We start from the raw sequence: 25,258 nt of genomic DNA, 5'->3' as shown, positions 1-25,258 counted from the left end.
AAAAACATAAATACAATTCGCTCCATTGTTTCTACATTTGCAAACACTGCTGATACTGAAGCATAATATAATAATGACTTACAAAGTTCCATCATCTTTGTAGAGAGATTGGCACAATACGGGCGGGCGGTTTGCAGGTAGACAGTGGACAGGTGCTTAGAGAAGGTACAGCGGGTCAAAACTGACAGTGTCCTCCCTAGAGACACTTATCAGTGGAAAATGAAGAGGCAGGAACGCAAGCTTGACAGTTTTATGGCAGCTGTCATCTTCCTCTGCACCTGGGTTATCCAGGTCATCAGAACTTGTCATGCTAACTCAGAATAGCACGGTCTCGCTCGGACAGCATCCTGCTGCTGGAGGCGCCGGGATGCAGCGTCGTGGATGATGTCCAATTTTTTGCATTTTTTGTAAGCGAGCCAACAGACAGCCATGAAACAGGGCTGATGAGCTGTAAAAGGCTAGTGTTTAGCTGCTGTGACCTTTAGCGTGGAGGTGGAGTGGTGGTCAGTGGTCATGCCTTGGCTCAATCAGGTGGTCATTTCACGACTGGGGAGTCACAGTCCACGCATCGCCTGGAAAAGGCTGCATGCATCTTTGCTGAGGAGAGAAACCAACAGAGACATAACTTAACTGCCGTTTGAGTTCCTCCAGCACCGATTGCTTTGGGACAGGTGTTCACAGACTGCCAATAATGTTGTAATATCAAAGCCATATTTTTCAGGTCAGCTAGTATGAAAGGAGGATGAATTATCTCTGCAGGCTCATTTTTGAAAAAAGATTATGCATATTTATGAAAGCTCTTCAATGATGTTAGGACCATTACTGGCTGTTTCATCCTGGCACAGGGGTATTTTTCCTTTTGGCTCAGAGTGATCTCAACTATCCTCCCACTATTTCACTCGCCTCTCAAGCCATCACCCCCCCCCCCCCTCCCTGACAGCCTTTCTGAGAGCTGGTATCTTGTCTATTCCACTGCTCAAAAAGGACCAAACATTTTTTTCCTGCCACGTGACCACTTCCTCTTAAGTCCTGAAGCACTTCTACATTAGACCACCTCTCTCTCCCCGACTCTCTCTACCCTTCCTTTCACCTCTTTACCCCTCAATGGACATTTTCATCTTAAGGATGCTTGATGTTTGAGCGACGGCATGTTGGAAATGGTACTTTCATTGTCCCCCAGTGGTGGAAATGGATTTTGAGTAGTGGGCTGCAATAGATACACCCTCTGCCGTCTTTCAGAGAGACATGAGAGTGGGTGGGAAAACGAGGCACAGGTTCCATTAGCTAATGCCCACTTGTGTCTGCAACCAAAATGGTACAACCTCATTGTTGGAGAGGGATACTCTGTCGACGGTCGTGTCAAAATGGCACCTGAAATCTTAGGTGACAGGTCTTCAGGTGTAGAACCGTATAATTCTCATCTTTCCCCTACATCTGAGCTCTTGAATATGCAGATGAAAACATGCACCTTGACTACCACCCAGTGTTGATCAATGTCAACTCTACATTGTCAAAGTCAAGTGAACTCAACTGCACGATGAAACTTTGTGCTGAAGACAATTCAAGTAGTATGACACAATGTCTTTGGGTAAAAAAAACAAAAAAACGATTGACATTTAATATCAAATGGTTGCTGGCTTCTGGTTTGTGCTGCTATAGGACTTTTATTCCCTGTACGCTTTCTTATTTCTATGAAATAAGCATGGTGGCATAGCTGAGCTTCTAGCATGACGATTTGTTACTAATGAATGTCCCATTTAGAGTACACATAATCATTCAACTACTTCTTGTCACATTTCTACCTTCTGTTTGTGGAAAAAAAAAATGTCATCACATTGCTGTGTGACGTCTGCAATGTCTTTAATTACACCGCCGTTTCCTCCACAGGTTCAGGTGCGCCCAGTCACCCCAGTAACCTCCATTTGTCAAGTTAGTTGGTCTCGATTATGCATTTGACATGATTTGTTTCCATTTTAGCTTCAATTGCCTTCTTTTCCTTTTTTCTGCCTCGTCTTGTATTCCCATCTCCATCTAATCCATCTGGTGTCATGCTATGTCATCACAGGAGGCGGAGTTTGAAATTAAAGCTTGAAAACATTCATCACTCAAAGCAGACGTCGACATCTGGCTTAATATTTTTGAATGTTTGTTTTTGTTTTAGTTTTTTTTTTGCTTTTTGGGATGTTTGCGTCTGTGTCTTCCTGTCATGCTAACTACACACCGCAGCTTTCTGTGTGAATAACTTTCTTCTCTCTCAATAGGGAGAGTCCCAATGGGGCAAGTGTGCTCGATGACTTCTCATTGGCTTCTGTGTCCATATCCTCCTTATGAGCATGGCCACTGCTTTGAGTGAACAACCTAGCCTAACACTCTTCCATTCCCCCTGTTAAAACACACATGCTGCTTATCTAATGGTTCACTGTTGGCTTGTGCTTGGGTGATGGCCTTTTACAAAAGTAGTGACTGACCCTCAAACCATCCTGTATTTACAGGCATGGCGAGCCACCCTCCAATCCCCATCATGGACCTAGCAGACCATCAGGAGCGGCTGAAGGCCAACGACAACCTCAAATTCTCACAGGAATATGAGGTATGCGTCTGCAAAGTCCCAGAGTTGATGATCAGATTGTACAGTGTTTTACCACAATGTCTAGTATTACACAATCGTGTACCAGGTGCCCACATGAACTATGCTTTTGAATTACTGTAACTATTTAGCATCCTGGCCAAAGTCCACAGTCTTGCATTTCATGATATTTGCCTGGAAGCCTTATATTAATCCTATCATTGCAGTCCAAGCATGTTAACAATGTGTCAACTGGTTTGGTGGAGGAAAGCCTAAGAGAAAAATATCTTCATCAGAATAACACAGATTTATATTAGCCAGTTCACTTCAGGCTGTTTGACAGGTCATAACAAGAAACAAACTGGCATAATTAATAACACCAATAATGACCAGTTCCAGGGCTCTGCTATTGTGCCTACTGGCTCATTGACATGACGTACTGAGACAGTTAAAAGGAAAGCAGGCCATCATTAATGTTATTAGTTACACTTGTTTTTCCCCCCTGTGACAAGTCCAAATGTCTGCTGTGAAAAAGCTGTATGTGACTAAACCCAGTTAAAAAAACGGCACTGTGAAGCCAAACCTGCACAAAAATAGCAGATCCCAATAAATCATACCACTGTTTTAAAGGTTGACATCAGTGTTTATCAGTTATTACAACACGGCTCTCTTGAATACTCCATTCTGATTGGTCAATCACCAATATTCTGCGGTGTTTATTTCTCGATAGACCACCCGCTGAGCGGACCGTTGCTAGGGACTCCATAGCAACGGCCGACTGGAGGAGCCATCATAATCTCTTGTTTATGACAGATACGACTACACACAATACACACATTGTAACATGTGTATGGTAATCCATCGATCCACTGATTGATTATCAAAGGCTCAGCAAAATAGCGGACGTGACCAGTCTTGCAGATTCGCTAAATGATGCAATTATATATCGATGAAAGTCATATTTTGATCAACATTATGTTTCATGTTGTTGCATACAACCTGTCGGGGTTTATTTCTCCATAACAACCTCCGAACTATACATTATCCCTTACATATACTGAGATCATAAGGAATGTGAGTATGCCGAGCATGGCTATCTGCACCTGGAGGCAACACTACAACTAGCACTACAGGTGTGTTGGATGAAGCGGTATATTTCATATTGTATCCTTGAGAAACATAATGCGTTACCGCTGGTGTGACTAATGCACTACAACTCTAGAGATTTCAAAGGCTACGGTTTACTGACACAGCTAGTTAATTTATCTCTACACTTTAGCTGAAGTCTCACTCTGGAATGTATGGCCACTAAGAGAATAAAAATACACCACCGGAGAAAGGTGTAAGTTATTCGTATGCATTGTGCGATTAGACCTTCAAATTAAAAAAGTCTTCACACTTCAAGTGCCCTGAAAACCTTGATGGCTCTATTCAGTCCCTTTACTTAATATTGAAATTGTATTTTAGATAAATGTCTATTTGCAGAGCACTCATGGGGCCAGAGAAACTATGCAGACAAGGGGTTTTTCTGCAGCATTGTACATATGAGATAGGAGCAGCCACCCTGTCTCTGTGGTTCCTGCAACGGTTCCAAAATCCATGAGGTCACCATATGGGTGGCTGCCAAGCTGCCCAATCATTATTGCAGCTTAAGTACACTGAATTCCAATTTCATTGTGTTTCTTCAAGAGCAGTGGAAAGTAATTTTCAGAGTACAATAAAATAAAGATTTTTATTATGAGCAATGATGCAGGCAACTGTTTCAACATATTTTGATAAAGTATCAGACTTAGCCACTGGTTTTCCTGCTCCCATATTGCTGCTAGGTGATTTTCTCGTCTAATGTCTTTCCTTCTATGGTGGTCGAAGTAATCTGAAGTTTGACATCATTAAACTAGTCTGAAAATGAATTATAAAGATAATTTCAATGCATTAATTGTTGATATAAATTATTCTAAATAAGCAATAAAGTCAGGATCATATTCAGATCTATCTGGATTATAAGACAGGTCATTGTCCTAAAGTGGCTTTTAATTGCAGTCGGTGCTATTGTACATTGGCTTCTTCAACTCTCAGCAGAGATTAACACATAAAAGCAGTCACTGGTCATTAAAAACACAGGCAAAATATTTCCCCTGTAATATGAAATGGAATGCCATCTTTCATGTCTTTTCCCTTTGTGACATTATGTTTTATGGTTCATTCATTGGTGATGAGGGACCATTATTGATATCTACATTACAAAGCCAAAAGGGGACTTGGACAGGAAATGTTGTTAAACTAGTCTCAAGTGTGGTATTGTAGTATTCGCCATAAAGTCTTATTGATCAAATGAGCAAAGCTGGCGGAACATGAGCTTTTCCTCTGTGGCCGATTCTTGATGTATCTTTTTGGAAATCTAATCATTTATATGCAGCGGTTATTCCATGTCAAAGACGATGCACATTTCACACAGTTCTTTAAAGTGAACTATCCACTCGAGTTAAATTTCCTGTACAGAATACTCTTTGACTTATAATGTGAGATTTGAAGATCAAAAGAGACAACTTTGATTCCAGTGTTAGCTGACATCCCATTTTCCACGAGTTGCTCAGAGGCCAGAACAGACTCTTTTTAAATTAACTGCAAAGAATACAAGCTATGGTTCGACTATTCATCAACGAAATCAGCTTTCAGTCAAAAGATCATTTCCCTCAGACTCTCTCCTATGTCAAGAAGATTTCATCTTCAAAACTTACTTTCAGAAATGTGGCATTTGATGTGTATAAATCATGTCGGTGTATACAGTTTGGAGCCTATTTATTGATGAGCAATATGAATGTATGGAAGTATGTGATTGCATTAATAATTAATTTAAAAGAATGGCTGTATTTGCAGAGTTTCTTAAAAGTGTACTACAGTAACCAACTTAGAGAGATGGTGCTAGTGAAATATATTTATTTTACTTGGTGAAAATTTAAAGCTCAAAAAGGATGGTTTCAATCTGACATGATCTGACCTCCTGTGAAAACAATTCATCTGAGATGAACTCAGTACAGCCATATTTTATCAAGAGTTTTCCCATCTCCATCACTGTTGTGTAAAAGGGAAAAGGTTTCCAACGGAAAGACATTAGAAATTAATGTTAAAATTAATTTAATGTTTTTTTTGGGGGCATTTTCTCTAAAGCAAATGTGCCATCAGTGTAAGTCATTTGGAACATACAGAGCATAGATGAGAAAGTATGGACTTTCAAGAAAACTCATATGTAACCATCAGTCAACTACATTAGATCATGTTTCGTGTTGGAAATGCATATTTCAGTGAGCTGTCAGACATTGATCTCACACAGAGCTAAATTTCAACTTTGGCCAATATCTACTGTAAAATGTGCCAACAGCACAAAATATTATACTATTGTAATACTGATACATTTTCTTCTCTTCCAGTCCATCGACCCTGGTCAGCAGTTCACTTGGGAGCACTCTAACCTGGAGGTTAACAAACCAAAGAACAGATATGCCAACGTGATTGCCTACGACCATTCCAGAGTCTTGCTCTCTGGTATTGACGGTATGCCGCCCACCAGTATCTTCCCTCCCAAACGCTGTATTGATTCTACACACGGCCTGTATGACCATATCTTTAAGACCGTACTGCAATTCCTACACAAACATGCCCAGATGCATTTCTTTAACTTCATTTTAAGATCATCTTTTTAATGTCCAATGCTTATATTTAAAAAAACATGTTTTTTTACTTGAGTAGTTTATGTATTTATTCACTGAAACCAGGACAGTGAGTGCACCAGAAGATGCAAACACAGGGAAGGACGTGATACACATTAGTTGTTTGTGCTTTAAATGGACAAGACTCATTCAAGATGTGTCCAGTCCACTTTATGCACAATTAAGATGCATGGTACAACTTCTCACGAATACTTGGCCATTTTGAAATAGCTGGTTAAGTACTGGCTCCTTCAACAGTTTATTGGATTAACACAATTAAACAATAACATAATTTCACACACACAGCTATTAATTAACCATTTCCATTGAGCTGCTCCCACGGAGAGCACGGGAAAATAAACAAAGTAGCAAATGGCTAATGTGACAAAAACAGATAGATAAAGACTTAGAGAGCCCCCTTTTTTCTGTCTCTCAGAAACAACACACAGCTTGAGTGTTGATGGGACTCCATTAGCCAGGCATATAAACACATCTGCACAAACACACTGGAGTCTTTGTGCCGTAGCAAGTGAGTAGTTCTCAGCCAGGGGGACATGAGGGACTTCCTCTTTTCCTTCTAAGCTTAAACAAAGCCGTTTGGCAAGCAATGCGTCTATTGTTTACTTTGATTGAGTTCTTTGAATAAAAAGGGATTTGGGATTTGACATCAGAATTTGAAGACAGCTACTTTCAGAATTTATTGATGCAGGGATGGATCAGCAGAATGTTTGGGATACAAGCGCTCTGATGCTCCAGAACATTTTGTGGACTTAAATGGTCGAGACATCGCTGCATTTGCTCCACTATTGACAAGTGACAGGGAACCTCTTGCCAAGTTGCCTGACCACACAAAACAAGGGCTTACCGGGATTAAACTGTTATCTAAAGTTAATCCCTAAAATTTAGTTTACCCTTCATTTGGGGAAACTGTACAGTTTCTAATTTCAATTAGAATGAAGTCATTTTGATAGCGTGATCCTGTTCCCTCCAAATTCCATGGAGTCTCTGTTATTTTTGGAACATTAAAGTCACTCACTTTCCATTGGTCTATATTTGGTGTGGAAGTTGTCTCATGTCTTTTCTTATTCAATCACCAGAGCTGTGTCGCAGTTTGCTACAGTTATTCACATAATGTTCAACATAGATGTCGTTTGTTGAGAAAATCTAATCAAGATGTGACAACTTCATAAATCTGTTCTGTACTCAGACAGTGCAGGAATCTGAATAACTGTGTTGTCCTCTGCCTGGAAATGCACAGCTTCTTGAAATGAATATAATATGGGTAGTACCACCACTGCTACTAAGAGTCATAATCATTATCAGAATTACAAGACTGCACCCCAAAATCTGTCTGCACTTCCTTTGGGATTCTTTTTTCTCTCTCTCTCTCTCTCTTTCTTTTTAAGCAAAGACTGAGCAACAAACAACAATGCAATGTTTATTTCTTAATGAGCATACTGACAGAAAATGGTTGAATTTATATAAATCCTGAGTGACAGAAAGCATAAAGGCAAAATCCATTTGCAAATATGCATTAAACAACATGCCTCATTCTCATTAAACCACAGTAATGTCTCTTTTGGCTTTTTCTTTTCAATTTGAAAACACACTGGGCTTAATTGTTTTTATCCCTTGTCCATCACGGAAAATGTAGAACTGCCTGCCTGTGTGGACAACTTCAACAGCTAAAAAAGAGAGGGGGGGAGGGGGAGGAGAGTAGAAAAAAATATGTGGGTGGGTTTTTGAATGTGTTCATATCCCGTTTTTCTTTGCTGTTTTATGTTGAATAAGTTACCTGGGAGTAAAAGGCAGTCTGGGGGACAGGGGGGAGAGGAAGCAGTTGGGAGTGAGGGGATTCTCTGGGACGTGGCATCCATGCAGATGAGACTTATCTTGGTCGGCCATGTGTGCATGGAGCCCCTAAACTGCCAGTCCTAAAGCATTGACTAGCTGTCAGCTCTGTCTCTTTCCCCTGGATTCGAAAAGGCTGCTGTGCCTTTCATTTAATATAAGCAAAGGGAAGGAGGAGTGCAGGGGGAAGGGGGGGAAATTGTTTTGCTAGTTTTCTGTTGGTTTGTTTTTCCTCCAAGTGAGGTGATAGACTTTTACAGACCAAGCTCTATCTGTAAGTCAGTTGCAGATATGGGAGAGGGACACAAAAACAGTGGATTTAAATGTGTTGCTGATAGCAAACCCAAATCCTAATGGACTGTAACACTGGTTCCAAATGTGATGGCTTTGTGCTATTTTTCTATTTAATACTTACAGAAAATGTTGCTTAACTGACAGGGACCATTGAGGATAGCGTCACACACACAGTGTCCAGCACCATCTGATTCCTATGTCAGACAGAATCAGTTTTTCTTATTTTTTCTTATTTGTTTTTAACCATGCTAAAGCAGCTTGACAGCTAGTGACACAACTTGTCTCTTCTCAGGTATCCCTGGAAGTGACTATATCAATTCCAACTACATCGATGGCTACAGAAAACAGAATGCCTACATTGCCACCCAAGGAGCTCTGCCAGAGACATTTGGTGAATTCTGGAGGATGATCTGGGAGCAGAGGAGTGCTATCATCGTCATGATGACCAAACTGGAAGAGAGGTCCAGGGTAAGTGACAGAAATACAGAAACACTTGTATTATTATGTTGTGTTCTCTATCTAATAGAGAGCACCTCATGGATCAGAAGAGCTCTATTCAACTGAAAGGACAGGGTTAAACTGATAACATTACATTTCTTTGACTCTGAGCTTTGAAATGTTTACCCCCAGCTTGTAACAAGACTAGGTCAAAACCTAGCGTATGGCTGGACTGCATCGTTGGCTATTTGCATTCTGCCTTGTGTCAGCTGTTTTCACTTCATCCGTTTGTGTCTCTCTGTGCTCACATATACAGCATTTTAAAACAGCCAAGTTCCCAATAAAGCTGTATTTACAAGTTTTCTGCTGTCAGACGAGTATGAAACTCTCTGTCACATGGCCCGTGTGTTGCCCTGTTATAAAAATCTAGATTTTACAACCGTGTCTTCTGACAAAATCAGCGCACAATCAAGTTACAAACTACAGACGTGTGGTGATTTTGGCTATATTTACTTGCTGAGTTCTTGAATGCTATGACCGATGGGAAAACTCCAACACTTGGCACGTTACCAGTGTTGTAAAATCACACAGTGGAACCTGGCTGACCTATGATGTAACTTCACTCAGTCAGTAGTAGGCTATCTGCATTTATAGGGCTGTCTTAACCGTTGTGGCAAAGTCAAACAGGATATTCTCATCGCAACTGAAATTCTCAGCGAGGTACATCATTTTTTCTTCATATTTACTCTGCAGGACAAAGCTTGCTTGCATTATAATGCACAGTTTACTCCATCCTGTCTTTACACCACACTCTGTCATTGTTTAGTCATGACTGATTAGTGGCTTACTTCATTAGCCGAGCACTGCTGAAGGCACTGGATTACAATCAGTGATAAAAAAAAAAGATTCACGGACTGAATAGCTGTTGCCAGGCTGTATACAGTACACTCAGTAGTCCTTTAAGGTTGACATGGTCAAAACGCAGCTCCTCTCTCCCTCGCTGGCACATCTCACAGTGTTTGACTGAGCGCATGAAAGCTGGCATGTGCTTTAGAAGCTACTGACCTTCACACTTGTATGCCTTTTCTAAGAGCTTGGCACAGTGTTTAACCGGGGTGCTGACTCAATCCAGAGAGCAGCTTTCTCTCTGTATCCTTACAATCTGCAAAGCAAATCAGATCCTCTGGCTGTTTTTCAATATTACAGCCACTGTAAAATGCATGATTCTACCAATACATGTGGTTCATGCTGTCAGGTGTCACTTTCTCTGCATAGATGCTCTGTGATGCATGAGTGCAGTACAGACCCCCCTTCCCTGATCCTGCCACACCATTATGTTGTTTGGCATTTGTCATTCATAATGTGTTTTTGTTGCTACAGTACTACCTGCTCCTATCTTTCATATTTATCACTTATATTATTTGCCGGGAACAGCTCAGGCTCTCTTCTGAACATTTGCATAACTAAAGCTTCTGTATTTGCAAGTAAATGCCGTTATGAATCATTTCATTACTCCTGGTGTCACAATCGCTTCATTACGCTTTTTGTCCATGTTGTACGAGCTGCTTAGGAAATGGAATTAGTGGATGGTACACTTGTTAGATATTTCCATACTTATGTCCAGTTGTCATGCTATTCAACAGAGGATTGGGCATCAGGATATCATGAGCTAGCTGACATTTTGATTGCACTGAACATACAGTACTGCTGAAATCTAAAACTGCATCAGTTCTAATGGACAATATGAAAAAAAAAAACAACAACAACTGAATTGAAACCCAGTTATTTCCTCCCCAATACCAATAGTGTTTCCCTTTGTCAGCTAAGCAGCTTTGCTATAATGGAACAGTGTTTTATTGGCCATTCACTGGGAAACAAAGCTGTACACTCGAGGAGCAATAAAGCTGAGTTGGTAATATGATTGGAAACTGTTGTTACCTTTGTAATTATGTGTGTGTCAGGACTATTAATAGCACTGTCAGCTCCATACACATTTCTCAGGACATTTTATTGATAATAAAATCAAACCCAGTCAGCGGCAATGAGGAGAACTTGTAGTATTTTTTTTTTTCACGGTTTGACTAAATATATGTGTTTGGATGTAAAGCAGCACAGTTGTTACAAAGAACAACAGTTGCTCTTTGTTTAATGTGATATTTATCTCTATTACAGGTGAAATGTGACCAGTACTGGCCCACCAGAGGGACGGAGACCTATGGCCTCATCCAAGTGACACTGTTGGACACAGTGGAACTGGCTACATACTGTGTCAGGACATTTGCACTTTTTAAAGTAAGAGGCATTTGGAAGCCGTTTTTTCCACTCGGCAGCCACTTGGGCCGCTGGAACAACTGTCCTGTAGTTGAGGCAAAGACACGGTGGTCACTAACCTCTCTCTCCGTCTCCATATGCAGAATGGCTCCAGTGAGAAGAGAGAGGTGAGGCAGTTCCAGTTCACAGCCTGGCCAGACCATGGGGTACCGGAGCACCCCACTCCATTCCTGGCCTTCCTCAGACGGGTGAAAGCTTGTAATCCTCCAGATGCAGGGCCCATGGTGGTACACTGCAGGTAAGAAACAACATGGTTTCACAAAAAACATCCTGAAGCATGAAATTGATTTTTCTCCCTCCATTTGCTGTAATGAATATATGAATACATATGGAAAAGCACAATACATTCATGGTTATTTAGAGGTTTATATCCAAGTCATCTGTGTACTAATAGTAAATATTTTTGAAAGAGATCAGATATAAAACAGAAGCAAAAATATTAGCAGAGGAAGCAGATAGGAATTAAACTGTAGCTCAAATTAATCATCCCACTAGCTTTCACAGAAGGCATTTTCAATCTGAAGGTGTTTTCAACATCACGGCACAAGGAGTACCAGTGTCATTGCCCTCAGCTAACTCAAGCATCTCCTCCCACACACTGACACATAAACACACGCAGGCCTGTCGTCTTCCTTGCTACACCACTAACACGTCGCACATCAGCAGCCCACAAGTCCTTGGCTTATCCCCCGGGTTACTGCATCTGAAACAAATAACTTTCACTTTCATGCCAACTTCACTTCCCTCCGCTACATAAGCGGCCAGACTCCCAACAGAGAGGAACAAAGATATCAGACAGACTTCTGGCTCCTCTCAACTCAGGAAGTCATCAGAGACTCTGCACAGAGAAAGCAAGTGACTGAGAGGGGGGGTGGGGGCAAAAATGAAGAAACTGCAATAGTGAGTGTAAGAGATACAAACTTGTGTCAGAAAGTGACAAAAAGGGAAGGGGGATTACTGGAGAATTAGAATTACCACATGCTGAAGTTAATTAGAGCTAGTTGCCAAATCGCCTCAAATTGAAAATCCTGACTTTTACAATGAAGCAGAATGCAGGAATTAATGTCACTCTGCAGATGGGAGGTTTTAATTCCTCTGGCTTCCTATCAGATACAGTCATTTCCCTGCTCCAAATCCTTAAAGAGGCATTTTCTCACTTCATGTTTGACCACACATTTTAAATGGAGCCATCTTTTATATTTACCCACTTACTTGAGTGTTAAGTGCTCAGGCAGAGATAGTTTGTAGATAAAAGTATTTTGTACAGTAGGAATCAACACAGCTTGTTATCTGCCTAAAATGTCTATGCACATACAGAAAGGACTAAACAAAAGCTAAAAGGAAAAAGACCCGTTCCCCATAATTAACAGCGTGGTACAGTCTCAAATGATTGATTAATCAGTTCATGTGCCAAAAATTGCTTACTACATATGTACAGACCATAAAGACTGAAAACAAATCCTGGGCGCTTGATTGCTTCATTTTGTTTTCTGTCGCCGCTTATGTATGAGATTCAAGTTAGAATTGATTAAATAAAAGTAATAATAAATTTAGACATTTTGAAGACGCAAATGGAAAAAAAAAATCTCTGGCTTTAGCTTTACACATTAGGTGTGACATGTTCATTTTAGGTTACTGTATGAGATTTTTCCAGCGTGAGGCGATTCACACAGCAAGAGTTCGAGGAAGGGTTTTGTATTTCATTTGTGCTAGTACAAACTTAAATTGCTCTAATTTGTCATAAACTTCATTCTCTCTTTTTCCTTGCATCAGTGACAATTTTCCATGTGAGGCAGAGAATCAATCACTAAGTTTCCAGAAAGCAAACTGTGAACTAAGATTAAGGCTCAGAAATATTCATACAAGCACAAATCAGAGCATTTTATGCACTTGCTTTTGGGATGTTGCAAATATGTTTTTGGTGGGTGGCTAATGCACCCCCTCCTCCCCCACGGGAGTATTTAAGAGTAGTTATCAAAATGCGTTCATGTGTTTCCACCTAGAAGCACTCCTCACAAGGTGAGATCACAGTACTTTTCCACACTATCTGTCTCTCGGGAACATTACAACGCATTTCATGATTTCCTGCTTCCTGCGGTTTCCACTAACCCACGGGTCAGAGAGCTTTTTGCTCCTCCAGCTAAAGCTGCCCAGGCCATGTCAAGTCAAAGCAGAGGTCAAAAGGACATGATTGAATGTCATGGATATGTTGACCTTTCTTAGTGACTGAGAAGAAAAACATTTGATAGAACAAGCCAGTTTCATAGAATTCAACTGACAACTGAGTTATGTTCCTTTTTTTTTTCTTATTACAGTTTATTGTTCATAATTCAGCTTGTATGGAGGTTCTCAACTTCTCTTTCTGAGACTGTGGAAGACAAACACACACAACTAACATTATAGCAAAAACACACAAAACGGAAGCCATATACCAGATTATGAATTTCAATAGACATATTGAGTGTGTAGAGTCTAGACTGCCTCTCAACACATTCAGCAATGTTTTCCTACAATGAAAGATTCAAGAAATGATTTAACACTGGCCTCCCTATCACCACCATCAGAGACCTTACACAGTACAAAAGAGGAGTTGCACAAAGGGTTTAGTGCCACGGAGGCACACAAAACACAGCTGGTGGGAAAAAAAAGCCATAAAGAGTTGGTGTGCTCTTGGAGAGGGTCAAACAACTGTTTTGATTCAATCATACAGGGAAGGACACTCGAATGGACAAAGATCAGCAGACAAACATTTTCCAGTGGCTTCTTAAGGAAAGTGGCTAAACCTTCAAAGTGCACTCAGTGATTGAAAACACTGTTCTGTACAGTAAATCCAAGTTTACTTTTTTTGGGGAAAAAGTATTCTCACAGGCAAAAGACTAAAATTATTATTGACTGCATTAGCAGCTATGCAGTGATCCTGGTGAGTATATGTCTGTTCAATAAGCAGAGTGGGGGGAATGGTGACAGGTTAGCTGACAGCAAGAGATTTGGTAACAATACATATGTAATTGCTTTCACTGCTGCTCGTGCTTTATCTTCTCAGTACTCATTGCAGCTGCATTTTACACTGCACTTTTTCTCCCATTCCCTAAACTCCTGGAAAGCATATTAGTTTGACACTTAATGTGTGTGGATGTCCAAAGCAGCTGGTCTTGACTGGCTGAAAAGGCAGTGTCAGGTCATTAGTGCAGTCCGCCAGCCCAGCACCCCCTTCAACTGCCAAATGTACTGACGGCTTTCTGCACCACCTCACCCCACTACACACACCATCGCTTGTCAATAAAGGAGTATTACACATGTTTCTAACAGTTTCCGGTCTTACATTTTGGGGAAAAAAAGGTGGTTAATATATATCCCTGCAGCTCAGCCTTTTAGAAAACTAACTTGAGAACTACACAACTTCTAGATAACTTGCAGCATCTCTCTCCACGACTCTACCTTCCTTCCTTCCCCACACCTCTCTCCCCCCCATTCCTCATCTTCCTCTGTCTCCGTCTCTCTAGCCCAGCGCTGTCACCCTGTCACTTACTCTCTCGCAGGTCATCACTCTCCCACATTCAGGGCTGCACTGTAAAATGTTTTCAGATTGGAAGCAGCTGGGGTAAAGGGAGAAATCTCTTCCACTTTCCGTATTGCCCGCCCAAGGGCTGAGGTGTTCTCAAACCTGGAAGTGATTCATTCTTCAAATATCCCTCAGACACTTTTCACATTTCTATGCCGCCCCGATTCTCTCTTTCGCTCACATGCGAGCCTTTTGGAATCGGACCCGGAGCTGTGAAGGGTTTTTGTCAAAACATAACAAAAGGTTTCAGTTTCATTTGGCCAATATCAGCCATTTTGAAAGTGATCACCAGATCATTTGTTAAAGCCAATGACTCCCATATGTGTCTTTATTTCATTGGCAGCACAGTTCCAGTGCAGCATGGCACATTAACCAGACTTCTCCCTGAGGGACCAACTTTACTCCCTCTTGAGTTTTCCTTCTCAACCCCTTCCCCCTGTTGCTCGGAACAAATGAAAAACAAACGCTTCATCAGAAGGAGGAAGCACGGGAGCACGGCTCACACCTCGTAGGCATGTCAGCTTAATGGATTGAATAACCTATTTACTTTGGAGTGCCGAGTGCGCGGAGAAGTCTCGTCAATGCCATGCTTTGCGAGAGGGAAAGTTAACAAACAAGATTTAGCACCACCTTGTCGCCCCACGGTAAATAAATTGTCACGAGAAAACATCTGTGCTGAGGCTGGCGCTATTAAAACATGTAATGTGCAGGGGTGAGCTTTCTTAAATCGTCAGCAGTCTGGAAAAGGAGGCTAAATTTATACCACATGTCTCAAACTGGCCTGTAAGGAGAGGTCAAAGAGAAACAGCAAAACATTTCCCCTCTTTGTCAGAGTGCCTTTTCACTTGTGCATTTTTCTCACTAATGTAAAAATGTGCCGATGTGAATCTTAATGAAGAGACCTGCCTTTCAGTGCCTCTTCTAAAGCTCTTATGCCATTTAGGTGCACTGTGCTAATCTAATGGCATTAATTGAAGTCAGCTGCACTTCTCAAAAGTTGCACAGCACATTAACAAAGCCCTCAAAAAAAAAGAAAAAAAAGAAAATCAGACTCTCAGAATTGTGACTGTGTATCCACATTTATGTGAGCACTTGTTGTAGTGGCACTTTTCAGAACTATGACATAAAGGTTAAATGTTGCTGTTGCATAAGTGATTAGTCCTGATGGGCTGGAGAGCACAGGTGGGGTCTAGAGGGAAGAGACGAGATTGCTAAGCCAGCAGTGAGCCCACTGAAGGCTGCGACTGCCAAGCCCTCTTCTCCACACAGTGCCACTTCACATTTAATTACACACCAAGCCAAATGGCCCGTCCTACTGCGGAAAACTTGGCACAGAGAGTTTACCTTTTTGCCTCATCACTGGAAGAAAGTGAATTTTTCAAACCTGTGTGCATGCACCGACCTTCATGTTGTAGCATTGCCATGATCTGCAGACGTTATTATACAGAAACATGTCAAATTAGGCAACTTCTACATTTTTTTCTCTTCTTCTTAGAGCTACAGTGGAGAAATCCATCCTATAAACCAGGGGTTCTCACTCTGGGCTCCACATTTTCCCATGATCATTAAGTCGCGACCCACTTTTATAGAATTCAAACCAAGATTTTTTTTTTAAAGCCTTTAAAAACTCATTTTGCTCTTTACTGAGCAAAGTGCATTCCAGAGCACATGAATGAAACTGAGGAGGACCATGACAACTGCATGTACGGAAGTGAATAAAATAATATCAAACTGCACAAAATGGAGACCAACAAAACGATATATTTGACTTCTAATGCATCTCTGCATTCAGAGCATATTCACAAAAGTGAATAAATATCAAATTGCACAAAATAAAGACTCACAAAACAAAACAAGATTCACTGCATTCAGGCCACATTAATAAGAAACTGATATCTTTGCATTCAGAGCAAATAATAAGAAAGTGAGGAGGAGCATTACAACTGCATGTGTTCACGTGTCTCTTGTGCCTTTCAAAATAAGTTATTTTTCAAAATAAAAGACATGTCCAACATCAGATGTGCATTAAATATTATTTACTTTTTTGACCAGCTGACCCACTTTTGGGTCCCGACCCACCAGTTGAGAACCACTGCTAACATTCCTTATCAATGTTTTCTTTTTTTTCATTGCAGTGCTGGGGTGGGACGCACAGGCTGCTTCATCGTGATTGATGCCATGCTGGAACGTATCAAGCACGAGAAGACTGTGGACATCTATGGGCATGTAACGCTAATGCGTGCCCAGCGCAACTACATGGTGCAGACAGAGGACCAGTATGTCTTCATACATGACGCGCTCCAAGAGGCCGTCAACTGCGGCACCACCGAAGTGCCCGCCAGAAACCTATACGCCTACATTCAGAAACTGACCCAGATAGAGGGCGGAGAGAATGTCACCGGCATGGAACTTGAGTTCAAGGTAAAGAACTGTGCACTCATTTTGGTTTCTGCTTTAGGTTTAGGTTTATTTGTTTAGAACAGATTTATTTAATGGTGCAAGGAGGGAACGAAGCCGATTGGCTTGTACGTAAGTTCCACCCCCTGTCACTAATTACAACAAAACAAATTTCTACGGTTAAAGCAGAAGTAAGCGATCCGGTCGTTTTGGCTAATGCTGCGTTCCAGGCAGGCTTTTGAAACCATAAATTACAGCTTCAAGTCACGACTTACGACTTTGTAGCGTTCCAGGCAACCCACTCGTGTTTTTCTGACCTGTTTTACCTGTGAAAGTCACTATAACGGCTCGTACCAGATCGAACTGGTACGACTTCACAGGTCGGAAAAATACGAGTTACGGGTTGCCTTGAACGCACCATAACGTCTTGTCAGCCGATGGAATTAGCAGCCCCCGCCCTCGTCATGGATCTACTGGTCCTCGTCCCTACGTCACCACATTCACGCGCATCCCTTGGCTGCACACACAGCCCTTAATGCCGTTCTCTCTCCTCATTGGATAAAACTTGTAGGATACGAGAAAAGTTTTCTCCTCGGCTCAGAGCAGAGCAGAGTGACTGACAGACCCGTGTTTCAGTCCAAACATTCTATGTAAGTGATTGCTGTCGGAAGATATAACTAGTTAAGACTAATATTAACACAAAAATATAGCTTACTTCTGCTTTAACAAATAAACATAGAGAAAAAAAAGGATATATGTTATATGAGCAAAATGAGCAAAAATGAGGAGATAGAGAACAAAGTGATCAGTAACAAATAGAGACAACGGAAATAAGATACAAAAAATTCATAGATTGAAATCATAAAAAAAAGACAGTAAGGATGTGGGATATGGAGAGAGCAGACAATTCAAGAAAAGTTGTAGATGTATTTTTAGCTGCTTTTTAAAGAGTGAATAGTAAGATATGGATCTTAATTTCCCACAGAATCTGAATATTGCAAACCACACCTGATACTGAGTTTTACAGAACAACTTTCCATATGTAAGGAGAACTTACAGACATCAAAGTGGCAACTGTGTGTCAAGTCTCGAGCAGACCCCACTGTCACAGTATGGGAGTCATACTGAGCATGGCCAAGTTTATGCTTCCACTCACCATTAGGCTCAGCAGACAGCATGGGGCCTGTGGTTTCCCCTCTATTCCCTTTAGTTGACTCACTTGTGTAACGCAACATAGGATAACTTTCCCCTTTCTGTTTCCCCCCGTTCCTTTGGTCAAAGGGTCTCGGTTTACATGAAAACACCAAACATAGGTTTTCCCAGCCACAGAACAGTTGCCAGAGGGACTTGAGCAATGCACTCGGCATTAACAATGAGAGGCTCAACCAACCTTATTCAGCCCTTTGCAGTCTGTGGCAGTGCTGCATGCGTGCTATTGCTTGCTTGTCACGCACACACTTCCGTGCTCTGTGAAGGATGTTGATTCCATTGGATGATGATAAGCAGGTTACATTACTTGGCACTTGTGTCCACCCCAGACTTGCTTAGGTATCCATTTCCCTGTCTTTTCATCATAACATGCCTCTTTTTTTCCAGTGTGCAAGCTGTGATAGTAATCACTTTGATGCTATTTCCATACTTTATGGTTTGAAATAGTATATAACCACAGTATAGGCTACTACCAGCCATTATAGTGTAGATTTCATCACTCACTATGTTCGGTTTATTATGCTAAGGATTCTTCCCTACTCTCCAGGCATGCATGCTCGCAGGCAATTGTTCATAGTACTCAGATCTTTATCATGTACGATCCACCTTTAGTGTCAAACACAGTCAGTCACCGGGGAAATAAACAGCAGAATGTCAGCGCTCCGTACCTGATAGCGCTATGTTCAAATATCTTTATTCTTCTCTTTTTTCCCATGCAGCGTTTAGCTAACACTAAAGCCCACACATCACGATTCATCAGTGCCAATCTCCCCTGCAACAAGTTCAAGAACCGCCTTGTTAACATAATGCCATACGAGTCCACGCGAGTGTGTCTTCAGCCCATTCGAGGAGTTGAGGGTTCAGACTACATCAATGCCAGTTTCATTGATGGATACAGGTAAGTGCTCAAGTACTATGCCACCCCTTGTGTGTTAGATGAACAGTATATAGTCTAATACTGCATATTCCCCATATTGATTTAGTGTCAGTGGGCAAGACAAGAGCCAATGCCATGTTTTCCATCAACCATCGCTAATACGGTTCTTTTTACATCTGTATTTAATCTACCTGTGTCACACCTTTAACATCATGTGATTATGGGATTCCCACAGGCAACAGAAAGCCTACATTGCCACGCAGGGACCACTGGCAGAGACCACAGAGGACTTCTGGAGAATGCTCTGGGAGCACAACTCCACCATCGTCGTTATGCTCACCAAGCTTAGAGAAATGGGCAGGGTATGCATGTGCCTATTTTCTTCTGTCTTTGTCCTGTCTGTTGCTCTCTCTCTCTTTTTTTTGCACATAAACCTTTGTCTGGCAACAGAACACAGAGGGGCATGTTACAAAAACCTTGTAGGAAATACCATAGATTCAGCCATGAGATTACAATAACAAAATTTCTGGGAATGAAGGCTCGTGTGCGGAGGGAATGCTGTGGCTCACTGTGGTATTCTATTTTTCACTCCCTACAGGAAAAATGCCACCAGTACTGGCCAGCAGAAAGGTCGGCCAGATACCAGTACTTTGTGGTGGACCCCATGGCCGAGTATAACATGCCCCAGTATATCCTGAGAGAGTTCAAAGTGACTGACGCCAGGGTAAGCACAGCATCTTAACAGTACGGTAGTTATTAGATCAGAATTGTGGCATTCTGTCAAATATTTGTTTATACCAAACTATGGCCTTAAGTGTAACATAAGCATAAATATATATTTGTGGGACTTATGACACATGTCAGTGTGTAAAAACAAATGTTGTGCCGGCAGCAGTGAGCTGCCAGAGTTTTTAATTCCATCAAAGGCTTACACAGATAAATAGTGCAGGCTCCCTTTGTACTGCATGTTCCACTGTTTCGTCAATGGGATTGCTTTCCTTATCAAGAGGATACAATATCACTTAAGTAATGCACACCCTCAAAGTCGATCCTCCAAGCACCCTGTCGGGGGGTAGCACATCAAAGGAATTTGCATCTTTAGTGCTCATGCTTAATACTTTCAGGTAAAATGACAGACTCTCTAATAACTCTAATGACAAAACATTTTCTCTGATGCTTTAAACTTGGCACCTGAGCTCCCAGATTTTTTCTCAAGAGGGCTGTCGTCTTCCACTGCAAAATGCACAAAGGCGTGCAACATTATGATGGAGATGGTCATGGAATAAACCGCCATGGGTTGGCTGTCTGCAAAATAACTCAGACTGTTTCATTTCAGGTTTGGTTGCCAATTTTCCATATTTCTGAGCAATGTCCAATTTGTGCTTTTTTTCCCCATTTCTCCCATCCTGTTACTTCCAGGATGGACAGTCACGGACAGTAAGGCAGTTTCAGTTCACAGACTGGCCTGAACAAGGAGTGCCAAAATCAGGAGAGGGCTTCATCGATTTCATTGGCCAAGTACATAAAACAAAAGAGCAGTTTGGCCAAGATGGGCCTATCTCAGTCCATTGTAGGTAAGTGAGCAACTGGTATGACTTACCAAACCATATCATCACTCTGCATCAAATGAAACTTAATGCAAATATCACTTGAGCTGGAATTGTTTTTTTTTAAAATAGCATACAGTACTAACAGACTGTTTTGTCTGGCCTCAACATTGACTTTGCTGCCCTTCTGATCTTTCCACACAGCGCGGGTGTTGGTAGAACTGGAGTTTTCATCACCCTCAGCATCGTCTTGGAACGAATGAGATACGAAGGCGTAGTAGACATCTTTCAGACAGTGAAAATGTTGCGGACACAGAGACCAGCTATGGTGCAGACAGAGGTGAGACATTTTGATCCTTTTCCTCTTTTTCCACTGCACTTGCAAAGAAAACCTAACCCACAGACTGCACTGAGATAGTAATAGAGCTACTTAAGGTTTTGTGACACTACAGACTGCACATGGAATCAGTTACTGTGTTATTAATTTTGATAGCGCACTCCATTTGCCTGAAAGGTCTGGTGAGGTTCCAAGTCTCCTCTTGAGCCAAACAGATTTACTAAAGCAAGTCTCTGTTAAAGGCTATGATTAATTTAGTAGCGGGTCCAATCTAGAGTAGTTTTGTCGGCTCTCCTCTGCAATTTAATCTCACCTTTTCATAAAGACTGCCCAACATGTTCTCTTACACCTTTATCAAAACTGACAGCCCTGCTGTTTCATACAAAAAATATTTTAGTTCAATTCTAACAGCAGCACACAAATTTCATGTGGCTCTAATAAACACACTGGTAATCGTTGTGATTAAGACACAATGGACCAAAAAGTGATACAGAACACTCAAGATGCCAGAGGCTGTGCATACTAAAGACTCTTCTTTGTTTTCAGGATCAATACCAGTTCTGCTACAGAGCTGGCTTGGAGTACCTGGGAAGCTTTGATCACTATGCAACGTAAAGGACCCAGTATTGGAAGAAAAAAGCAGAGGGCCCTTTGGAAAGAAAACCCAGTGAGCCTCTCTTCTGAGCCATAAATTCCTGCTTGAGAAAGTACTCCTTAACTCCTTGCTAACAACTCATTAAGTGTTGGATGTGAGACATGACTTGTCAAAAAATGAAAAAGATGATTCCTGGAGGACCAAGTATTTACCAACCCCAAGAAAACCTCGCCTTGAGTCAAAGTGAGGAAATCCTGACTGTTGAAGCATCATATGGAATTACCTTTCTCTTTTGCTTCAAGGATTCATTTTGGGGCTCATATAACTGAATGAAACCAACACAACAAAAAAGTTAAATGAACAATAATGACATCGTCAGAAATGCATCAGTGATTATGAACCATTACGAGAGGCATTGGAGGCACACAGAATTGCGGGGAAAAAAACTTGATGCACATTGTAAAGAAAAAAAAAATCTGTTTCACAATCAAGTACACACAGACAACCAACCCATCGAAAAAGAAGACAATGCTTGGTCCACAACAGCAGGACAGACTTAAAGTAATAATGAATAAATACCCCTTTTCCTGTCACAATGTTCATCATCTAAATTTTGGGAGAGGGTTACGCTAGAATGATCTATGAAATAAATAAAAATTATTGATTTAGTTTTTTAGTACTTTATTATACAGCTGATGTGCTTTTTTTGAACTGTGTGAATTTCCTTTTTTTACACAAATTTATCACTTGGAAAAAAGTGATAAAATGTATTTACGTAAATGTTTTTTTTTTGTTTTTTTGTTTTTTTAAAGCTGTAGAACTGTTCTGACGTATGTGCTGTTTTGCAGAGAATCTCTTTGCTTTTTTTTATTATTTTGTTGGTTTATTTTCTCCCCCTCATTTTGTTGCACTAAGTGCACAGAACGGAATTCACACTACCAAAATCTAACTTTGTCCAAGAGTTATTTTTTGGTCTTGATTTTTCTGTTGGTTTTTGTCCATGATCACATACATGGTAACTTAATTACTCCCATAAGATAAACTGGGGCTTTGTGGAATCAACAGGGATGAGCAAAGTATGAAGTTGCTGCTACCGATTATCTTAGTTCTTCCATGTTAGAATGATGATAAGAGAACCTGATAAATTGGATAAGATATATAGATATATGGTACAGATTGTCAAATATATGTAAAATATATATTAAACCATAAATATAACAGTCTAAATATATAAATAAAATATATAATTTATGAGTAAAAGTATATAAAATATGGAATGTCTATGAAGGCTTCCAAATTGAGGGTTGTGTGCTATGGGGGAAATGAAGATATTTTTCACTGGAATGCACATCAGTAGGACAAAATTGTATTCTGATTCAGTGCATCTTTTCTTGTGCAATAAATATGTGTGTTTTTAGATAGGGTTTTATGTGGATATGTTATTCACTCATGACATTGTTGTCTCCACCCCTGCAAAGTGACGTGTGGGAGCGGGAATGTCAGATGCCAGTCAAAGCATCACTGGTGCATTTTCTTTTCTTTTTTTTCAAACTCTCATACGGTCTGTAATTAGAGGCAGAGGGGTCACACAGCCGCACTCACCGCTCGCGCCACACAATAGGGCAAGGTACAAAGACGTCACTTTCTTGTGGTACTTTAAAGCATTCGACGGTAATGGCATTTTTTTTTCCTTTTGCATTTAGAGTGCCTTATATTTATGCCTGTTTTTATAATGTTTCATTTAACATATTAATGTATCCTTATAGTAATCTAGGCATTTAGTGTAAATGTAATTGTAACTGTATAGTTTATTTACCTTTAGTATTCATTTGTCACATGATGAGATTATATATGCAAATAAGAACATTTCAAAGCTCATATTTTTCATTTTCAGTGGCCTTATTGTGGCTGAGTGAATTAGAATAAAACACTTTATATAACACTGACCTCTAAAGAAAACAGTCAAGAATACTCAATAGCTACAATACATATTATTTAAAATTTTCTAACATGCAGCTGGGGATGAGATAACAGAATACTGGTCTCAGAACTCAACAGGATGAGGTAAAAGTCCATATAGTACATGTGTCAAGGCCCAACATTACATTAATGAGCTTTTTACCAGTTCACGTTTTACAGCAGCAAAGTACAGAATATTCTGCAACAGATCTTAAAATGCTTTGTCAAACTACAGTAAAAGCTGATTTGGTCAAACGAATGCCTAATGCACAGGTCATCACCGAAGGGTTTCTTCTTCATGCCTTAGGTTGGAAATGTAGACTTCATGTGTGTCATTACCGAAAGAAGATATAGAGAAATGCAAACTGCAAAGAAAATATTGGTTCTGTTATCCTGACAATCCGGTGTGCCATGTCTTTTTTATGACATAAAGGTCAGAGACTAAGGGTTTAGTTTGGTTATGTTTCAGTCCTTTTATTGAGCAGCATTCGTTACCTTCTCTGTACCCTCTTTGATGGCTTTGTGGATGTGCATTCCAGGTGCTTTCTTTCCCTTGTTAACTCAAGCAGCTATGTGTTTTAATTTTGTCCACTGCTTATCAAATTCATTTTGTCATAATTTTGAGATATAAAAGTGCTATTATTTAACCTCATGGTGGCTAATGTTACATTATGTTCAAGACTTGGAACATGTTTATTTTCTCATCTCAGTTTTTTTTTTTTTTTTTTTTGTCCTTATTTTTTTCGTATGCATGGTGAAACATTGCAGAATGGCCAAAGCTGGCCTGGTAGGAAGACTTGCACTTTCTCTATCTTTGTACTATGCACTGCCCTATTGATTCTAAACCCAATAATATATTACTTGAACCCATCTATAAAAAAGATCTCCTTAAACGTTCACTTTGTGTGTATGTAAATAACACAAAAAAAGGTATCAATTCTTGAAAAAGACAAAAAAAAAAAGTTTGTGGCGAAAAAGAGCATCCATTCTGATGCCATGGTTACTCCAGCAGATGACTTCAGAAAAATCTGTCCCACAACCATCTGTTCTTGTGGCTTTGCCATTCAAGCTTGGAGTGTCATTAACAGAAATAAACGTTGTGTTCTCTGCTCTCTCTATCTATCTCTCGTCTGGATGCATAGACTGAAAAATTAAATAATGAAATTGTAAAAAAAAATGGCTTGTTAAAAAGATCATACAATTACCTCTGATTAGTTGTAAGCGTAAAATGTTTCTTTTTCTGAATGAAAGGAGTGCTTTTTATTTTCTTACTTAGGTTACATTGGTGGCGAAAGAAGTCTGTATGAAAATCAGTTCTTTGCTGACACAAGTTCCATTTGTTATAAATGAATTCTATTAAAAAATGTCAGTGTTATGCATCGGCGTTTCACTTGTTTCCCTCCACCTCACTTTGACTTGAAAAGACAGATGAAGCTATTTTACCCCCTACTGGTCTGGGCCCAACATATTATCCACAGTTCTCTCATGAAAGGGGAAATTGAGCCTCAACCGCATTTAAATAGATTTCCATCGCTCTGGTTTTTCTGTCACTGATGTCAGCCACAATGAATCATCAGGGGAACCTTTG

At 40.5% G+C, this 25,258-nt stretch overlaps 1 protein-coding gene across 24 annotated transcripts in view; it reads left to right on the top strand.

Moving 5' to 3' along the window:
• Positions 1 to 25,045, top strand: part of ptprda (protein tyrosine phosphatase receptor type Da) — a 365,455-nt gene extending 340,410 nt beyond the window's left edge. For 15 of the 24 annotated variants that reach the window (XM_085806361.1, XM_085806355.1, XM_085806353.1 and 12 more), the window contains 13 exons: positions 1,888 to 1,929; positions 2,493 to 2,590; positions 5,995 to 6,118; positions 8,711 to 8,886; positions 11,029 to 11,148; positions 11,271 to 11,425; positions 16,885 to 17,170; positions 19,075 to 19,253; positions 19,468 to 19,594; positions 19,831 to 19,956; positions 20,652 to 20,806; positions 20,984 to 21,119; positions 21,663 to 25,045. In XM_085806361.1, coding sequence (XP_085662487.1) covers positions 1,888 to 1,929; positions 2,493 to 2,590; positions 5,995 to 6,118; positions 8,711 to 8,886; positions 11,029 to 11,148; positions 11,271 to 11,425; positions 16,885 to 17,170; positions 19,075 to 19,253; positions 19,468 to 19,594; positions 19,831 to 19,956; positions 20,652 to 20,806; positions 20,984 to 21,119; positions 21,663 to 21,731 — 1,793 coding nt within the window. In that variant the 3' untranslated portion in view covers positions 21,732 to 25,045. The remainder of the gene's footprint in view (positions 1 to 1,887; positions 1,930 to 2,492; positions 2,591 to 5,994; positions 6,119 to 8,710; positions 8,887 to 11,028; positions 11,149 to 11,270; positions 11,426 to 16,884; positions 17,171 to 19,074; positions 19,254 to 19,467; positions 19,595 to 19,830; positions 19,957 to 20,651; positions 20,807 to 20,983; positions 21,120 to 21,662) is intronic. The other 9 variants (XM_085806357.1, XM_085806359.1, XM_085806358.1 and 6 more) reach the window with 1 other exon arrangement.
• The last annotated feature ends 213 nt before the right edge of the window (positions 25,046 to 25,258 follow it).

The sequence above is a fragment of the Trachurus japonicus genome, chromosome 18, assembly GCF_045865225.1.
Source record: "Trachurus japonicus isolate A0001 chromosome 18, Traja_1.0".
NCBI classification, from domain to species: domain Eukaryota; kingdom Metazoa; phylum Chordata; class Actinopteri; order Carangiformes; family Carangidae; genus Trachurus; species Trachurus japonicus.
This window is presented reverse-complemented; position numbering and strand designations above follow the sequence as displayed.